Source organism: Peromyscus leucopus, chromosome 19 (assembly GCF_004664715.2).
Source record: "Peromyscus leucopus breed LL Stock chromosome 19, UCI_PerLeu_2.1, whole genome shotgun sequence".
In the NCBI taxonomy this organism is placed as follows: domain Eukaryota; kingdom Metazoa; phylum Chordata; class Mammalia; order Rodentia; family Cricetidae; genus Peromyscus; species Peromyscus leucopus.
Genome location: NC_051079.1, coordinates 49106553 through 49122902, shown reverse-complemented (window position 1 = coordinate 49122902; position 16350 = coordinate 49106553). Strand labels below are relative to the sequence as shown.

The following is a 16350-nucleotide window of genomic DNA, read 5'->3' as shown; positions in this document are numbered from 1 at the left end:
GGGGGAGCAGGGCTTGAACTTATGGATATATTAGTGACTTGTCTTGTTGCTGTGACAGAAGCAACCTATGGAAGAAAACATTTCTTTTGGCTCCTGGTTTGAGGTTACAGACTGTCATAAAGGATATCGTGGTAACAGGAGTTTGAGGCAGCTAGTCATGAAGTGTCCACAGGAAGCAGAGAGGGGCGGATCCTGGCATTTTCCTTGTATTCAGGCCAGGTCTGCAGCCTATAGTGTGGTACCACCCACATTGAGAGGAAGTTTTCCCACCTCAGCTAATCCAGGCTAGAAACTATATCACAACCATGTCTGGAGGCTTGCTTTTTGTGGTGACCCTGAATCCCACCAAGTTGACAGTCACAGTGATCCATCACAGACCGCTTGCTCATTATCTCCTGATTTCCACCATTTCCAACTTATGTGTGAGAATCCACACCCACCACCAACAGACCGCATCCCACAATCACTCACAGCCCTAGTCCCATGAGGGGTACAAGACAGCACACAGTCTTTGGGAGCTGAGCCAAAGGAGCAGCCGGGCTTCCGTTTCCTCTTCTAACCAGAGCTTTTTGGTTTTGTGCATTTCTTTTCCCAAGCACCTCCTGGCTATGCTGAGCCCTATGGGGATGGGCATGTTTGTTTAAATCACATTAACCGGCTGCTAGACTCGATCAACACAAGAAAAATGTTTGTGCCTATAAATTCATTCCTTTCTCCGGTCCTTCAGCATGTACTTCATGTTGGGCATGAGCAGGCTCCCGTCCACAGGGCGGAGGCCCAGATGAGGGAAACTGACCCAAAAAAAAAAGAGACAAGGACACCAAGGATTCGATCCCAGCACTACCTAAAACAACCAGTGGGACGATGCTCATGGCACTCGTCAGGAGGATCAGAAGTTCAAGGCTGAGGCTACACTAGGGTACACGAGACTCTGTTCCCAAAGCAAAAATCAGTAAGGGGGTTTCAGTTCTACGACATGAGGACTGGAGAGATGGCTCAGCAGTTGAGAATATATGCTGCTCTTCCAGAAGACCTGGGTGGGGTTCCTAGCACCCGCATGGTGCCTTATAGCTCTCTGTAACATCAGTTCCAGGAGGTCCAATTATCTCTCTAGCCTCTGCCAGCACCAGGCATATACATGGTGCACATACATGCATGCAGGCAAAACACTTATACACTTAAAAATAAGTAAATAAATCTTTTTTTTTTTAATCTGACCGCATGAAATGCCAGAGGGAGCGCTCCATCAAGGTGTGATGGCATTAATTAGAAGATATCAGATCCCGTTCAGTTGCCTGTGGCTTGCAGAAGGGTTTTGAGGCTCCCTGCTTTCTCTTTTAAAATGGAAATTAAACCATTGCCTTTGAGCCCTGTCCTATAAATCGCACGTTCCCAGTGTCCTTGCTGGAGTCCTGTGCTCCTCGCTGCTAAGAATCCTTCGGGCTGAAGCTTGCCTTGAAGCTGTTTCAGGCCTGTTGGCAAGTGACTGGGGCCTGAGGCTTAACCTCCGTTACATGACATCCTGTTCCCACTGTGCTTCAGTGGGGTGTGTGGAGAAACACAGACAATTGACCTTCATCCTGGATGGGTTCTCCCGGGAACAATACACACTCAGAAGTCTACTCTTAGGTATATCTGTAAATTCCAATCTTATTTGAGAAACCTTCTTACAACCCAGAGAATAATCACTCTTCATCTTGAGTTTCTGTGTCTGGACCTTTCTCTACTCTCACTTGAAAAAAAAAATCAAAGACTTATGGACAATTAGACCATTTTTCCTATTCGCTTTTAGTCCTTAGACTTCATTATGCCTCTCTAAAACTAAAGTAAGCAAAATAAATTTATTCTAAATAAACCTTAAACATAAAGATTATCCTGTCCTGATGTGCCGAGTACTTGCACGACTCTGGGGACTTGATTGGGGCTGAAGACATGACAGATAGACAGAGACACTGAAAAGCTGGGGTTGGGTAGACGGGACCTTCTGATTGAGAAGATGCAGTATCCTGGAATCTTACTATGTTTATTTTATACAGCCGAACAAGTGTTTATTTTATACAGCTGAACAAGGAGGTAGGGTATATGTGTGTGTGTGGGGGGGGTATATCTGTGGTATATTTGTGGTATATGGCTGGATCAAGGAGGCAGGTTTAAACTCTGTAGGGAGCCAGTCTTCAGATCATAAACGTGGGCATCTGGGAAGAAAGATATGGTGGATGTCTTCTGTACACATGGTCAATTTCACACTTAGACCAGAGGAAGGCTTTGCCCTCCCTCTGAGCCTCACCCCTGGGGAGCAGGGAGACTTGGCCATTTTCCCATGGGTCTGAGGCTGTTTAGACATGGCTGTGCCCATGTCAGCAGCACGCATTTATTCATGCTGATGCCCTAGTCTGTCCCACCAAAAGCTCATGTCACCTGGAACCAGGAGTAAAGGAGAGGGGCAAGCTATACATGAGTGACTTGGGAACAGTAGAGACCTGACTCGTGGGTGACACTGATGGTCCCTCTAATGAAGAAGAATCACGTCCCCTCACCTGGCTTTGAGCACCTTGAGTAAGAGAAGGGGCTCTACCGCTTTCTGTCGCCACCATTGACAGCTCAGCTCGGGCCCGGACCTGCCAGCTGTCCTCACGGTAAGACTGGCAGGGTCCCTGTTCCTGCATCCCCAGCTACATGCACACCCAGAGCACCTTTCTGGGAGCAGACATAGATGAAGATGGACTGACTGGTTCTGTCACTACTTCATCTTCACCATGTGTGTCAGCAGCTCTTGGTATTCTATTTGCTAAGAGACCGGAAGCTTAGGAAAGTTTAGAAATTTCCCCCACAATCCCCCAGCTGGAAAATGGCAGTACTGGAAGAGGCGTCTCCAGCCTCTAGCCTCTCTGACATGATTCCTCTTAAGCATCAGACTCAGGAAAACTGTGCATCCATTCCACACTGGATATTTCTTTTCCCTCAACGAGTTGCGTGACCACAGCCAAGTCACACAACCTCTTTGAGCCTCACTCTACAGAGCTTTAAAATGGGAGCGCTGGGCTAGGTCATCAAAATATCATTTTCATTGGTAGTGTTTGTTGGACATCTGCCATGTGCCTTGTCTTAAGTATAACTCGTAGTCCACAAATAACATCTGGTCAGTGCTTTGGCATCCAAAGTTCTGGAGGGGGTTACTAAGCAGCAGCAACTCTGACCACAGCATACAATACAGCAATTGCTTAGTGAGTATTGGCTATAGGCACAGCAGGACCTTACCTAGTCCCCAGAGCCCCTGAGGCTGGGGGTCCGCCTGCTCTCATTTTACATACAGCAAAACCAGAGCTCAGCACAAGTGCAAAACGAAAGTACAAGAATCCAAGGACTCAGGGGCTGGAGCGATGGCTCAGCAATTAAGAGCACTGGCTGCTCTTCCAGGGGACCCAGGTTCAATTCCAGGCACCCACATGGCAGCTCACAACTGTCTGTAACTCCAGTTCCAGGGGATCTCACACCCTCACACCAATGTACATAAAATAAATTAAAAAAAAATCCGAGGACTCATTTTGGGTTAGACCCAGATCGCTAGCCACTGTGCCAGACTGCCCTGAAGCTATTGATCATGCTCTGTAGGAGTGTCCATCCCTTTTCTCTCTGTCATCCAGAGGGCAGTCCAATGGTTTCTTAAATGATGAAGGTTTTCCTCCAGTCCCTATTGTTCACAGATGTTTGCTGGCGTGTTTTGCAAATACTGAAATCTGCATTGCCAGGGCAGAAGCACCTGAGCCCTTGCCAAAACGCCAGCCTCTGGACCCCAGGGCAGGCCTACCGAGTCACTCTCTAGCCAAGAGGACCGAGAGTCCGCATTTCCCACAACCCCAGAGTCTCACTCTACCTAAGAGACAAGGCTGGTGACCTGGTGGCATGTACAGTTTGTCATCTACATGACACCCAGAAGCCTTCTCTCTAATTTAGTTCTCTGATGCTTGAAATCCCTGTGGTAGGAAAATCCCTCATCGCAGGAACACACTTCTGTATCCAGTGTCCTTAAGGAAGAGCCAGCGTCTTGGTGTGAGCTCTGTTATCCTGGAGGGGCCTGGTGCTGGCTGAGTGGCATCGTGTCCACAGCATATATAACGTTTTCTCTGGGACGGGATCCCTTGCAGGATGACCACTCTGAGCTCTGTTGTCTCTGACTGTCAGGGCTGTGACGTTTTGGTAGGCTGCCTGGGGAGATGGCCACGCAGCAGAAACCACAGCCCCTCCGAAAGAACCTGACAGGTGAAGTTGTAACCCAGCATCCTCAGCAAAGAGGGTTTGGAGAGGAAGCGGCATCGCCTCTGCCTCCTCCCTCCAGCCCTGGTGTAGTTGGTTGTTTTTTACTCTTTACTCTTAGGGGGCCCGCCACCCAGCTCCCAAATAAACACATGGAAGCTTATTCTTACTTATAAATGCCCGGCCTTAGCTTGGCTTATTTCTTGTCAGCTTTTCTTAAATTATCCCATCTACCTTTGCCTCTGGGCTTTTATCTTTCTCTGTTCTATATACCTGTCTTTACTTCTTACTCCATGGCTGGCTGTGTAGCTGGGTGGCTGGTGTCCTTCTCTCCTTTTCTTTCTTGCTCCTTCATCCTCTCTTCCCAGATTTCTCCTCCTATTTATTCTCTCTGCCTGCCAGCCCTGCCAATCTTTTCTCCTGCATTGCTATTGGCTGTTCAACTCTTTATTAGACCAATCGGTATTTTAGACAGGCAAAGTAACACAGCTTCATAGAGTTGAACAAATGCAACATAAAAGAATGCAACACATCTTTGCATCGTTAAACAACTGTTCCACAGCATAAACGAATGTAACACATCTTCAACTAATATTCCACAACCCCCTGGCCTCCAAGATGCTGGGTTAAGCCTGAGGTGTGGTAAGAGATTAAAGCATGGGAGTTTGAGCTTTGAAGATAGATCCAAGACCTGTCCTTGGCACTTGTTTCTGTTCCTCTGAGCTTTGATTTCCTCTTTCCTAGGGGAGTGGAGGTTGTCTTAATTACTGTTCTATTGCTGTGAAGAGACACCGTAGCCAAGGCAATTTATAGAAGGAAGTATTTAATTGAGAGCTTGCTTACAGTTTCAGAGGGTTAGAACATTATCATCATGGCAAGGAGCATGGCATCAGGCAGGCAGGCATGGTGCTGGAGCAGTAGCTGAGAGCTCACACCTAGTCTGCAAGTTGTAGCCAGAAAGAGAGAAGAGCCTGGGCCTGGTGAGGGCTTTTGAAACCCCAGAGCCTAGCCCCCAGTGACACACCTCCTCTAGCAAGGCCACACCTCCTAATCCTTCCCAAACGGTTCCATTAACCGGGACAGGCATTCAAATATATGAGCCTGTGGGGGCCATTCTCATTCAAACCACCACAGAGCTTTAAGCAAAATAATGTGTAGAAACTGCCCAGCACAAGGTGACTGCTCAGTCCCAAGGAAAGGTCCTGTTCATTTACTGCAAGTGGAACTTTCTCTCTGGGAGAAAGAAAGCATCATGGCCTGGGTAGCAGTCCATACTCTCCATCGTCTTCTCCCTTAGCTCCTCCTTCTCTGTCTAGTTGGAGTCTAGTGAGCCATCTCTGTTCAGGAATCAATCCTTCCAGTCTTGGAGGGTAGCTCAGTGGTAGAGCACTTGCCTAGCACGCCAAGTACCCTGAGTTTAATCCCCAATTGGGGGCAGGGGGCAGGTACTTAGAAGTCAAGGTTTCATGTGTGTGATCCTGTCAAAGACCAAATCACTTTGAAGAGCTTTGGTACCAAAGCCCCTGTGATAACCTCAAAGAATTCACTCAGAACCTAATTGTGCCTATAGAAAGGCAACCAAGCTACGTCCAGAACAATAAATGTAAGTGCAACTTCTGGAGAGGCCAGAATGATGCTGCCCTTGGGCACTTGCCTGGGCCTTAGAAACACCTGGGGATCCCACAATATTTTCCAGGGGGCCCGGAGATCAAAGCTACTTTTGTGTTGCCTTTTTATTGTTGGTTGTTGGGATCTATGACTTCAGGCTGGTCTCTAACTCTCTGGGCTCAAGCTACCCGCCCCCCTTGCCTCAGGCTCCCAGGTGCTAGAACTTCAGGTATGCACGGCCAAGCCTGGCTCAAAAAGTATTTCAACATAGTTCTAAATGCACAATGAATGTGCCTTCTTCGTGCTCCTTCTGCGCAGGTGTGCAGGGACAGTGTCTGGGGCACGTGACGATGGCAGCCCTGAAGGCTGCTGGGATGCGCGTGTATCTTTGTGGTGTACCAATCTCTGGGTTAAATTGTTATGCAGCACTGATAGACACAACCCACTGCAAATGAAAGCTTCTCGGGACCCTGTTCTAAAAGTATAAAAGAATTTTGAGACCAAAAAAAAAAAATCTTGCTTAGATGCAAGATTGTAAAACATCAGTAGCGAACTTCTGCCCTCCAGGGTCCTCCCATTGTGCTGTAAGCCTGTATGTAAGACCTCTTCCCTCCTTCAATAAACAGCATTTGGGCATAAAAAAAATTACCTAGAAGAAAATTAGAATTCCTGGGCACTAATGATGACCTCACTGTATTAAAAGACTAAGCCAACAAAATAATAATAATAATAATAATAATAATAATCTACTCCATCTTCTGGTACTGTTGCATTTGGTGTCCTAACGGATATTAAAAGACAAAATTTCTGGCTGGGAATGAATGTCTTGGTAAAACACTTAAAAATAAAAACATCAGGACATAATGGCACAGGCCTTTAATTCGAGCACTTTGGAAGCAGAAGCAGGTGGATCTATGTGAGTTCAAGTCCAGCCTGGTCTACATATCAAATTTGAGACTAGCCAAGGCTACACAGTGAGATTCTTTCTGTAATAGTAGTGATAATATTATTATTATTAAAATAAAACAAAAGATTCAACCAACCTAGATTCCTGATGCAGCTATTTGTGATTTGTAAACCAGGTGTAGCTAGCCTAATCTTAGAGTAGGGTGACTGTGGGTCTCACTCAGGTCTTTAGTCCTAGTTCAGGGACAATGAGCAGGAGAAGCTCAGCTCCAGCCTGAATAAGTCAGAGAGCATGTCCCAACGCTGACAGTAAGAAGGGGGCTGGTGATGTTGCTTAGTGGCAGAACATTTGCCTAGTGTACGAGAGACTTTAGGTTCAGTCCCCAACACTAAACAAACAAACAAATGAAAGAATAGAAAAGAAAAACAAAAGAAAGATTAATGAAAATAAAAAGGATGTGACAGAAAAAAAAATAGAATGCCTGGTGTAAGGCTGTTCTGCCCGGTACCCCTAGGGTCAGACACAGCAGGTCAACCAGGCTGCACTGTTGCATTTACACCATGACCGTCTCCCTTGTGAGTGGTTAGGTATGAATGTGAAGATGAGGGAGAGACAGACAGACAGAAGAGCGAATGCCTGCTGGGATAATACCCTCTTTATTTTCTCTAATTGCCAGAGCAACCAATTTGACATACTGTCCAGCAAATGTTTTGAGATCATCTTAACTGAAATCCATGTATCCCTGAGGTCCAGCAAGGTCCGTGATTCCTTTGGAAAAGATTTCCTTCCAGGAAGTCGAAGTTTGGCTCTAGCGATACTTAAATAGTTCCTGCTCTAAAGAAGGGAGCTACTACCCATTCAGACCCTCACCTCTGTGGCACTGGGGACTCGGGCCCTGGGGACAACAGGTCTCCTCCTCTGCAGCCTTCAGAATCACAGCTGGAGAGCTGTGGGCTCCCCTCCTTTGGAACGGTGCAGGGCCCTCGGCTGTGCTCGGCCTCAGCGGGCATCCTAGAAAATGGGTCTCCCTGTCAGACCCCTCCCAGCAGCCTGGTGGGGGTGAGTTAGGAAGTGCTTGGAAAGTAGCTACCACAGGGCCAGGGGCTGGAATGTTCCTGAGGCAGTGGTCCCATCTGAATTGTCAACCTTAGTTCACTGGCTCCAACTTTAGGATAATGCCTAAATGCCACCGAGAGATGACGTCACTACCCGTCCCCCACAGTGCCGCTGTACAAAAGATGTCTGTTTGAAACAAAGTCCAGCATGAAGCACTCTGCCGAGCAGGCTGTAGCCTAGACTCTTAGAAAATGAGGCACCTAGTTTAGCCCACCTTTGGGAAGTCTTTTGCACACCCAGCGTAGAGTGGAGTGAATTCACAAGCAGCAAGAATGCCTGAAGCGTGGTGTAAGAACGTAACATAACCATAACAGCCCCTTGTGAGGTGTGTTATACTTAGCCCATTTAGAGAGGAAGAAGCCGAGTCACTGGGAAGTTAGGCAGCTTATAGAAAGTCCCACAACCCCGAATTGAAGCCTGGTACCCTGGGTCTCTAGAGTGAGGATGCTCCTAGGATCCCAGCCTTTGCACATTCACATCAACACCTCCTTGCCTCCTGGGAAAGAGAGAAACTAGTGGATCTGAGAGTTGGGTCCTAAGCAGAAGTCCAAGCCCTTCTAGGTGCTTCTGGGTGACCTCTCTGTCTTAGTTCCTTTAGCTAAACGGTGAGTTGATCCTGGAACATACCTCAAAATTGTTGGTAGGATCAAATAAGACACTGCAAGGCAGTATACCCTGCTAAGAAAACAGAGCGAGGAGTCGATGGACACTCTCATAGCTATTTGTATTTAACTTATTTGTGTTTTCATTCCATTCTTTATATAATAGAGATAATAAAATGCTTGGTCTGCGGTTTAGAGGATAGAAGTCTTGTTAGCACAACTCAATAACTGTTCAATACAAGTTACCATGTGCAAGTATCTGTCATAAAGCAGGGATATGCTACTGCTGTGATGAAGCTGGCCATTGGCCCTCAGGCAAAAGAGGTCCTATAAGGGACAGAAATGTCAGTGATGTAATGGTCTTGGCATGCTGCTGTCTTTCAAGGACTCTCGGCTCTGAGATCTGGGGTCTCTGACCTGGGAACTTGCCAGAAGCACAGAATCCCGGCTCCCACCCGAGACCTCCTGAACCAGAATTTGCATTTTGGCAAGAATCCACATGATTCCTATGCACACGTAGGCTCAAGATGTACCAGTGCATATGGGTGGAAAGGACAGCCGTGATAGCTTTGGGCATGGAGTAGGAAGGGTTAATGTTTCGTTTGGCTCTGGCACAGGAAACAGAAGGTTCCAGAGATTGAAGCATGTGAATGGATGAAACAGGAAGGCTTCCTTCCTGCCTGTGTTCTAGGCAGCTGGGGGCTCTGGCTGAGATATGTTCGGAGCTCCTGTGACTGCAAATCAGGCAGAGGCAAAGGAAAGCCATCCTGCTCCTGCTCAGTGTGGCCTGGGCTCAGATGTGCCAACATGGAGGCCCAGTCCTCAGGCCAAGGCCATCTGAGGTCTAAGGCAGAGTAGGAAGGCTGGAGGAAAGCCACCAGGTTTTGAGCAGGGCCCTCCCCTGAGAGGTTGGTGACCAGCTGTGGGACAGCTGTGTGGGAGGCCCTGGGTCTCCGTGGTAAACAAGACCCTGCCTTCTGTTCCCTGTTGTCCCTGGGTGGGGACAAGATCTTAACTCAGGGCCTCACTGTCCCTCCCCAGTGTTGGAGCAGCTAATCCCAGAGCTCACCGGGCTCCTCAGCCTCCTGGACCATGAGTACCTCAGTGACAGCACCCTGGAGAAGAAGATGGCCGTGGCCTCCATCCTGCAGAGCCTGCAGCCCCTCCCAGGTCAGCCCCGAGGAGCCCCACTTACACAGACAGAAATGGTGCCTGCCATTCACCCCAGAGCCTGTGTAAGGGCATGTCTAAGCCTCATGGCATAGCAGGTCCTATGCTGTGACCCGACATGCTCATCCACCCAGGCCCTGCCCCTCCACTGCAGTCTTGATTGTGCCCTGTGCCCTCCTCCATCCCCAGCCCTTCCCAGACTCACACAGAACATGCACACTCATATAGTCACGCTCACACACATAATGCGCCACATATACCAACACATTACACACAGTAAGCACTAACATATACTGTACAAACATACAGCACATACACATATAAACGCATGCTTTGGCTACACTATAATGTATGCATGTGTGTGTGCAACGTGCAGTCACGAATAGACGGACGCTCCTGTGTGCTCTCTGACACACGTATCCCCACCACCACTTTGTGCATGCCCCTCTAAAGCCATGTAAGGGTGCCTCGCTGCCTACCCAGCAGCTTGCCCCAGCCTGAGACATGGCGAGTGAGCAGACGGCGTACTCTCTCTTCATGGCTAACAAACTGCACCCCATCCTTGCAGGACTCCTGGAGTCTGAAGGATGAGGTGGAAAGTCACCACTGGGTAACGCTGAGCCATACTCTCCCCAAACAGAATGTCACCTGCCACCTCACAGGATCATTGCGGGGTGGGGGGTGGGGATGGAGGGGGGGTCACAAAGGTTCTTCCTCACTGGAACCCTGCTTCCTCACCAACCCTGAGCTGACCTATGGCAGCACTAGGCTTCTGGGTGCCCTTTCGTGTGGAGGCAGAGATCACGATCACAGTGGTACTGCAAACAAGTGGAAAGAGGTGAGGGAGCCTTCCCTCCTCACTGGTGTGTCCTCCTCCCTCAGCAAAGGAAGTCTCCTTCCTGTATGTGAATACTGCAGACCTGCACTCGGGACCCAGCTTTGTGGAGTCTCTCTTTGAAGAATTTGGTAAGTTCCCTCTCCTAACCTTAGTCGTGAACACATACACACACGCGCGCACACACACACACACACACACACACACACACACACACACACACGCACGCACACGCATGCACGCACACATGCACGCACGCACATGCGTGCACGCGCGCACGCGCGCGCACACACACGTACACACAGGGTCCCAGCCTAGTGCCGCTCCTGGTTTTCACACTGAGCCATTAAGTCTCCTTGGGCTCCTGGGCCTGGACAGCTCTGAAAGCCTGATTTCTGTGCTGAAGGACTTACCCTGAGCTTGCAGAAGTGAATATGTGAGCCAAATAGCACAGCACAGAGTGGGTGCCCTGCAGACACTGCCGTCCATCAGCCGTGGCCACTGAGCCTGGTTGAGAGTTGCAGAAAATAGGAACTAGAAGTGGCTGCCTGGCCTGAGAGCAGCCAGCTGGCTTGTGGGAGAGAAGGTGCCATGCGGCCATCCTAGAGAAGAAAGAACTATTTATCTAAGGAGAGATGCGTGGCTTAGGAGAGTTTTGAGACGACAGTCTCTGTACAGCAGAGGGACACAGGAACCCTGTGGGCATGCACATACACAGGAAACCCCGTGCCTCTGTGTCATACCCTCAAAGACCTCCAAAGCACCCCACAAAGATGTTCTAGTGTGATCTCTGCCTGGAAGCCAGGCAAGACGGATCAGTGTGCCCAGCCTACAGGAGCAGTCCGGGGCACTCTATTCAAATACTTGTGTGGGTTGCTAATGATGGAGGAAGTAGGGCCTGCCTGGCTTCCCAGGCCGGCCTCCGGACCTCAAACCCAGCCATCTTTCTCCTCTGCCACCTTGGTTTTCTCTGCAGACTGTGACCTGGGTGACCTTCGGGATATGTCGGATGATGGGGAGCAACCCAGCAAGGGAGCCAGCCCTGAGCCAACCAAGAGCCCGTGCCTGAGAAGTGTGAGTCCCAGCCCTGAAGAGCGAGGGTGGGGGAAGCTCTTGCTATAGCCCCAGGGGCCACTGCTGCTGTGCAGGACCCCCTTCTCTCCGTGGTGATGGTCAAGGGCAGATATAGTGCCGTGCGGACCATGGCATGCCTACTGTGGCGCCTGCAGACTAGGGAGATGGTCATGAGCCGAGTCTGCACCCTCTGGCCCAAAGGACGTCACCACCCAGCCTCAGGTTATATACACAAGTGAGAGGAAAAGCTCTGGGCTAGGAAGGGGGGGGCTTCTGCCATCCCCCTGCTCTGCTTGAGGCCGTGGGCAAAACACTTTTCTTGGAGCCTGACTTTTTCACACCTACGGAGTAAAGGATTCGATCTAGGGTCCCCAACCGTGGGACTACAGAGTTAGAGACAAGCTTTGCTTGTCAACCGTAGACTCTTAGCATCATCACCTCCGTCACAGGTACTAGTTCTTAATTTGCTATGCCCTCTACATGCATACAGCCACCAAATGTGTGTGGCACGTTTTGCCGCCCCCGTTTTACAGATGAGGCCCGGAGAGGGTTAAGTGATACACCCCGTGTCCCGCAGCTGGTAAAGGACCGCGCTGAGCTGAAAAGCTGAGGTTTCCTGACCCCAAATTGCACCGCTCACCCAATTATATGCCTCGTGTTTCCTTGTTCTGTTGCCCCTTGTGTGGTGGCAGAGCTCACACCAATGTTGGAGAACTGTGGGTGTGCCCACTCACTCAGAAGCACAACAGCCACTCTGGGAGAGCTGCAAAAACTCTCGGACATTACTCTCTGACGCTTGCAGGATTTCCAGCAGCAGAGCAGCGTGAATGGGCTCTTGGGTAGCCAGCTCCGGGTCTAGCAAATGCTATGGGCTCCGCCAGGCACAGCAGCACATGCTGTAATCCCAGCATGCAGCGGGCAGAGGCGGGAGCATTGCAGCTCAGGGCCAGCCTGGGCTACATAATGAGACCTCAAAACCCCAAAACAGCTTAGTGCTTCACATTCAGACTGCCTCCTTGGAACCCTGGCCTCCTGCCCACCAGTCTCCCTCCCTCCATCCCTCCCCCTCCTCCCTCCGTCCTCCCACCACCTGTTCCCTTCTGCTGTGCTCACAGCCACCTTGCTTCACAAGCCTTATGTGTTCCACTGCAGACAGCTGACGTGCCTCCACCCCTGCCCAACAAGCCTCCACCCGAGGATTACTATGAAGAAGCCCTTCCCCTGGGGCCCGGCAAGTCCCCTGAGTACATCAGCTCTCAGAGTAAGTTCTGCTCCCTCCATGGCTTATAGGATTCCCTCCTTGAGAATCAGCAGGTCATAAGCCACTGCCTGCCCAGCTCCATCACCCTTGCCTGGGAGGGGCTGCCCTGAGCCCCTAACCGTGGGATCAGTGGTATGGCCCAGGGGCTTGGTTTCTAGCCTCAGTTCTGTGGCTTGAGACGGACCCTTCCTTCTGAGCATCTCTGTCCTCCACCCTCGAAACAACAGGAGGCACTAGCTCCACTCATAAAAGAGTGCTAGGACAGAAGTGACAGCCATTAGCCTGGCTTCCAACTCTCTCACCCCTTCGGTTTGTTGTGTCATGGTTTTCTTCTGTGTGCGCACACGGATGGATCCTGTTACCAAGTCAGCACATCCTAGGATGTGGCCCATGGCCTAAACCAAGCTTCACGGTTCAGCCTCCAGCCCAAGGGAGTCATACAGTGGTACAGGCAGAAACAGTAGAGGCTTGATTTATATATAGTTCAACCATCTTTTTAAAAACTATGAATATTTTCTATTTATCATGATCTACTTATAGCATACTGCTCATAAATAGCTAATACTATAGTATATATTAATAAAACTTGTCTTGTACTAAAAACAACCTTTAAACACTTTAATGCTCAGGAGGCAGAGCCAGGAGGATCTCTGTGAGTTCGAGGCCAGCCTGGTCTACAGATCGAGGTCTAGGACAGGCACCAAAACTACACAGAGAAACTCTGGAAAAAAAAAAAATCTGTGTACATACTTGTACTGATGGGATAAATTACCTTAGAAAATCTCTGAAGTTAGCCACAAAAGAGAGTCCTTGTTCTTCCATTGACTTCCCCAGTGTGCGGCAGGTGGAGAAAATCAAGCACAGAAAGCTCTTCAGAACAGGATTTCATTTGTTTGTTTTTTCTAACAGGATATACTCACTCATGCATTATTTTTGGGTTTTTATTTGCAAAGTTTTTGTTTGTTTGTTTGTTTGTTTGTTTGTTTGTAACAGGGTTTCTATGTCCTGGCCCTGGCTGTCCTGGAACTCACTCTGTAGCCTAGGCTGGCCTTGAACTCACAAAGATCCGCCTGTCTCTGCCTCCTGAGTGCTGGGATTAAAGGTGTGCGCCGCCATCGCCTGGCACTAATTTTAACAATTTTTCTAGGACATGCAAGACACTAGTAACAGGATTTTTCTATGGGAAATGAATAAAAAGCCAGGTGGGACACTGGGCAGATAGCTCAGTGACAGAGCCCTTGTACAAAATAATTAATAATAATAGGTGAGTGTAATGTGTAATTTGAGAATACTTCTTATTTAAGCCAGTTTGAGGGCATTCACTAAAATCCCAGCTACAAGAACCTGAGGCAGGAGGATTGCTTGAGCCCGGGAGTTGGAGACCCCTTCTCAATAGAAGATAGTGAAGGCAGGAAGGACAAAAAGGAGGATGCAGGAAATAAATCTGGGTGAAGGGAAAATATTCTTTTATTCACGCTCTTTTGAACTGCTTGTATTTTTCCCTCGGGGAAGGTATTTCCATGATAAAATAGGAGATTAACTGTCGCACTGTTCTGAAAAGTCTCCACCCATGGTGTGGTGTGCATTTAGCACTACACAGCTACCGTCACTGTCTAGTCCCCAAGCGTTTTCATCATCCCCAAAAGAAACTGAACCATGAAGCGATCCCTCCTCAGTCACTGCTTCTCCTCCCCCACGTCCCCGGCCTCTGCCGGTCACCTACCAGCGTTCTGGCAATACAGCTTTGCCTGTTCTGGACATTTCACATAAATGGAACCATCTGACACGTGGCCTTTCTGGATTGACTTCTTGCACTTAGCGTAGTGTTTTCGAGATCCGTCCGTGTTGGAGTGTGAATCAGAGTGTGCTTCCTCCGATGGCTGATACTCTTTTCTGAGGACACACCACATCCAGTTTATCTTTCCATCAGCTGATGACATTTATGCTGTTTATACCTTCTGCCTGGGGAGAGGTTGGTTGGACCAAATGATCTGTGGTCCTCTTCAGGCTCTGAGTCTCCAGTTCCCTGTCGCAGGGGTGAAGCAGGCAACTTTTCCTATCTGGTCCATTAAGGGCAAAGGAAGAAGAAAGGGACAAGGTACTTGCTGGGACCCAAGTTGCATGTCAAGCACCCTGGCAAGAAGAGGCTCCCTAACGTTCCCAGAGAGCTAACGTCTCTCATACAGGACAGAGAAGCCTCCTGCTAGGAAGGCCAGAAGGAAGGGCCTCAGGAAAGACCATGGACCCAGTGTGGGGAGAGCCTACCACCAAGCCAGCCAGAGTGCTCTTCCTCTCTCACACATACACAGTCTAGCCATGATGTTATATTTTGCCCCCACATGCCCACACTCCCCATCTGCCAACTCCTCCAGTCCACCTTGCCCATCATGCTGCCGACATGTAGGCCTCAGAGAAGCAAAGGCAGGCTCTGAGCCTTGTTTGGGAGTGAGCCGAGTACCCCAGTAGCTAGGGACTACAGTACAGCTTTCCTCAGGAAACAGATGGACAGGAGGAACCCAACAACCCCGAGCCAGCGCTCTGAAGAACCGTGGGATGGGAGAGTGAGCCAAGTTGGGTGAATGAAGGCATCCAGCTCACTTCTGATCCTGCCTCAGCCGCTAACAACCTCTGTGGGTCTGTTGCGCCCTGGGTGTAAAATGGAACCAAGCCTCCTTTCTTGCAGTAGGTCCCTACACCCTGCGGTACAGAGACCAGAGCTATGATGAGGACGTTCATACAGACTCATTCGAAGATGAGAGGAAACATCTTTGAGCTGGGTCTGGACGGGTTGGGAGTGTCCTCTGATAAGAGTGTCGGAAGACACAGAGAACAGGATGAACACAGGCCTGGAGGTCTGGCGAGGCCAATGATGCAGTTTGTAGTGACAAGTGTGTAGGGTTAAGTGAGGAGCCACAGATGTAGAGGTAGAGCCTCCCCACTCAGGCGGAGGCTGCCCTGAGTCCCCACTCTCTGTCCCTAGGGCTTTCCCAGCCCTGTCTCTGGATTCTGCCCGTATTTCTATAAGCTCAGCTCTTTCCACCATCCCCACAGATGGCTGCAGCCCAGCCCAGTCGATTGTGGACGGTTACTATGAGGACGCAGACAGCAGCTACCCCACGACGAGGGTGAATGGAGAGCTGAAGAACTCCTGTATGTACCACGCAGCTGCTCACACAGCTGTCCCCAAGAGCTGGTCCTAGGCATGCACACACCCACAACCCCTTACCAGACTAGGTCCCAAAGCCCTCTTCTCAGTAGGTTTGGTGGGGGGACACAACGATACCACTGGAATGGGAGTCACTTGAGGCTTTGCCTGACCTGGTTCTGGATGACTGATCTTAGGCAAATTCAGTTTCCTTATCTGTCCTGGGGATTTGGATTTTGAGGATGGCCTGAGACAATGGCTGTGGATGGTAATGAGGTCGGGCGATAACAGAAGTTTACCAAGCACTTGCTGGCATAAGACGCTTAGCTGAACATGGTCCATGCCCCGGGGTCCAAGGCACCAGATGAAGTAGCGTCT

At 49.6% G+C, this 16350-nt stretch overlaps 1 protein-coding gene across 2 annotated transcripts in view; it reads left to right on the top strand.

Annotated features, from left to right (window-relative positions):
• Positions 1-16350, top strand: part of Afap1l1 (actin filament associated protein 1 like 1) — a 57389-nt gene that overhangs the window by 17690 nt on the left and 23349 nt on the right. For both annotated transcript variants that reach the window (XM_028890094.2, XM_028890093.2), the window contains exons 2-6: positions 9529-9657; positions 10540-10623; positions 11469-11566; positions 12719-12827; positions 15879-15977. In XM_028890094.2, the coding sequence (XP_028745927.1) occupies positions 9529-9657; positions 10540-10623; positions 11469-11566; positions 12719-12827; positions 15879-15977 (519 nt within the window). The remainder of the gene's footprint in view (positions 1-9528; positions 9658-10539; positions 10624-11468; positions 11567-12718; positions 12828-15878; positions 15978-16350) is intronic.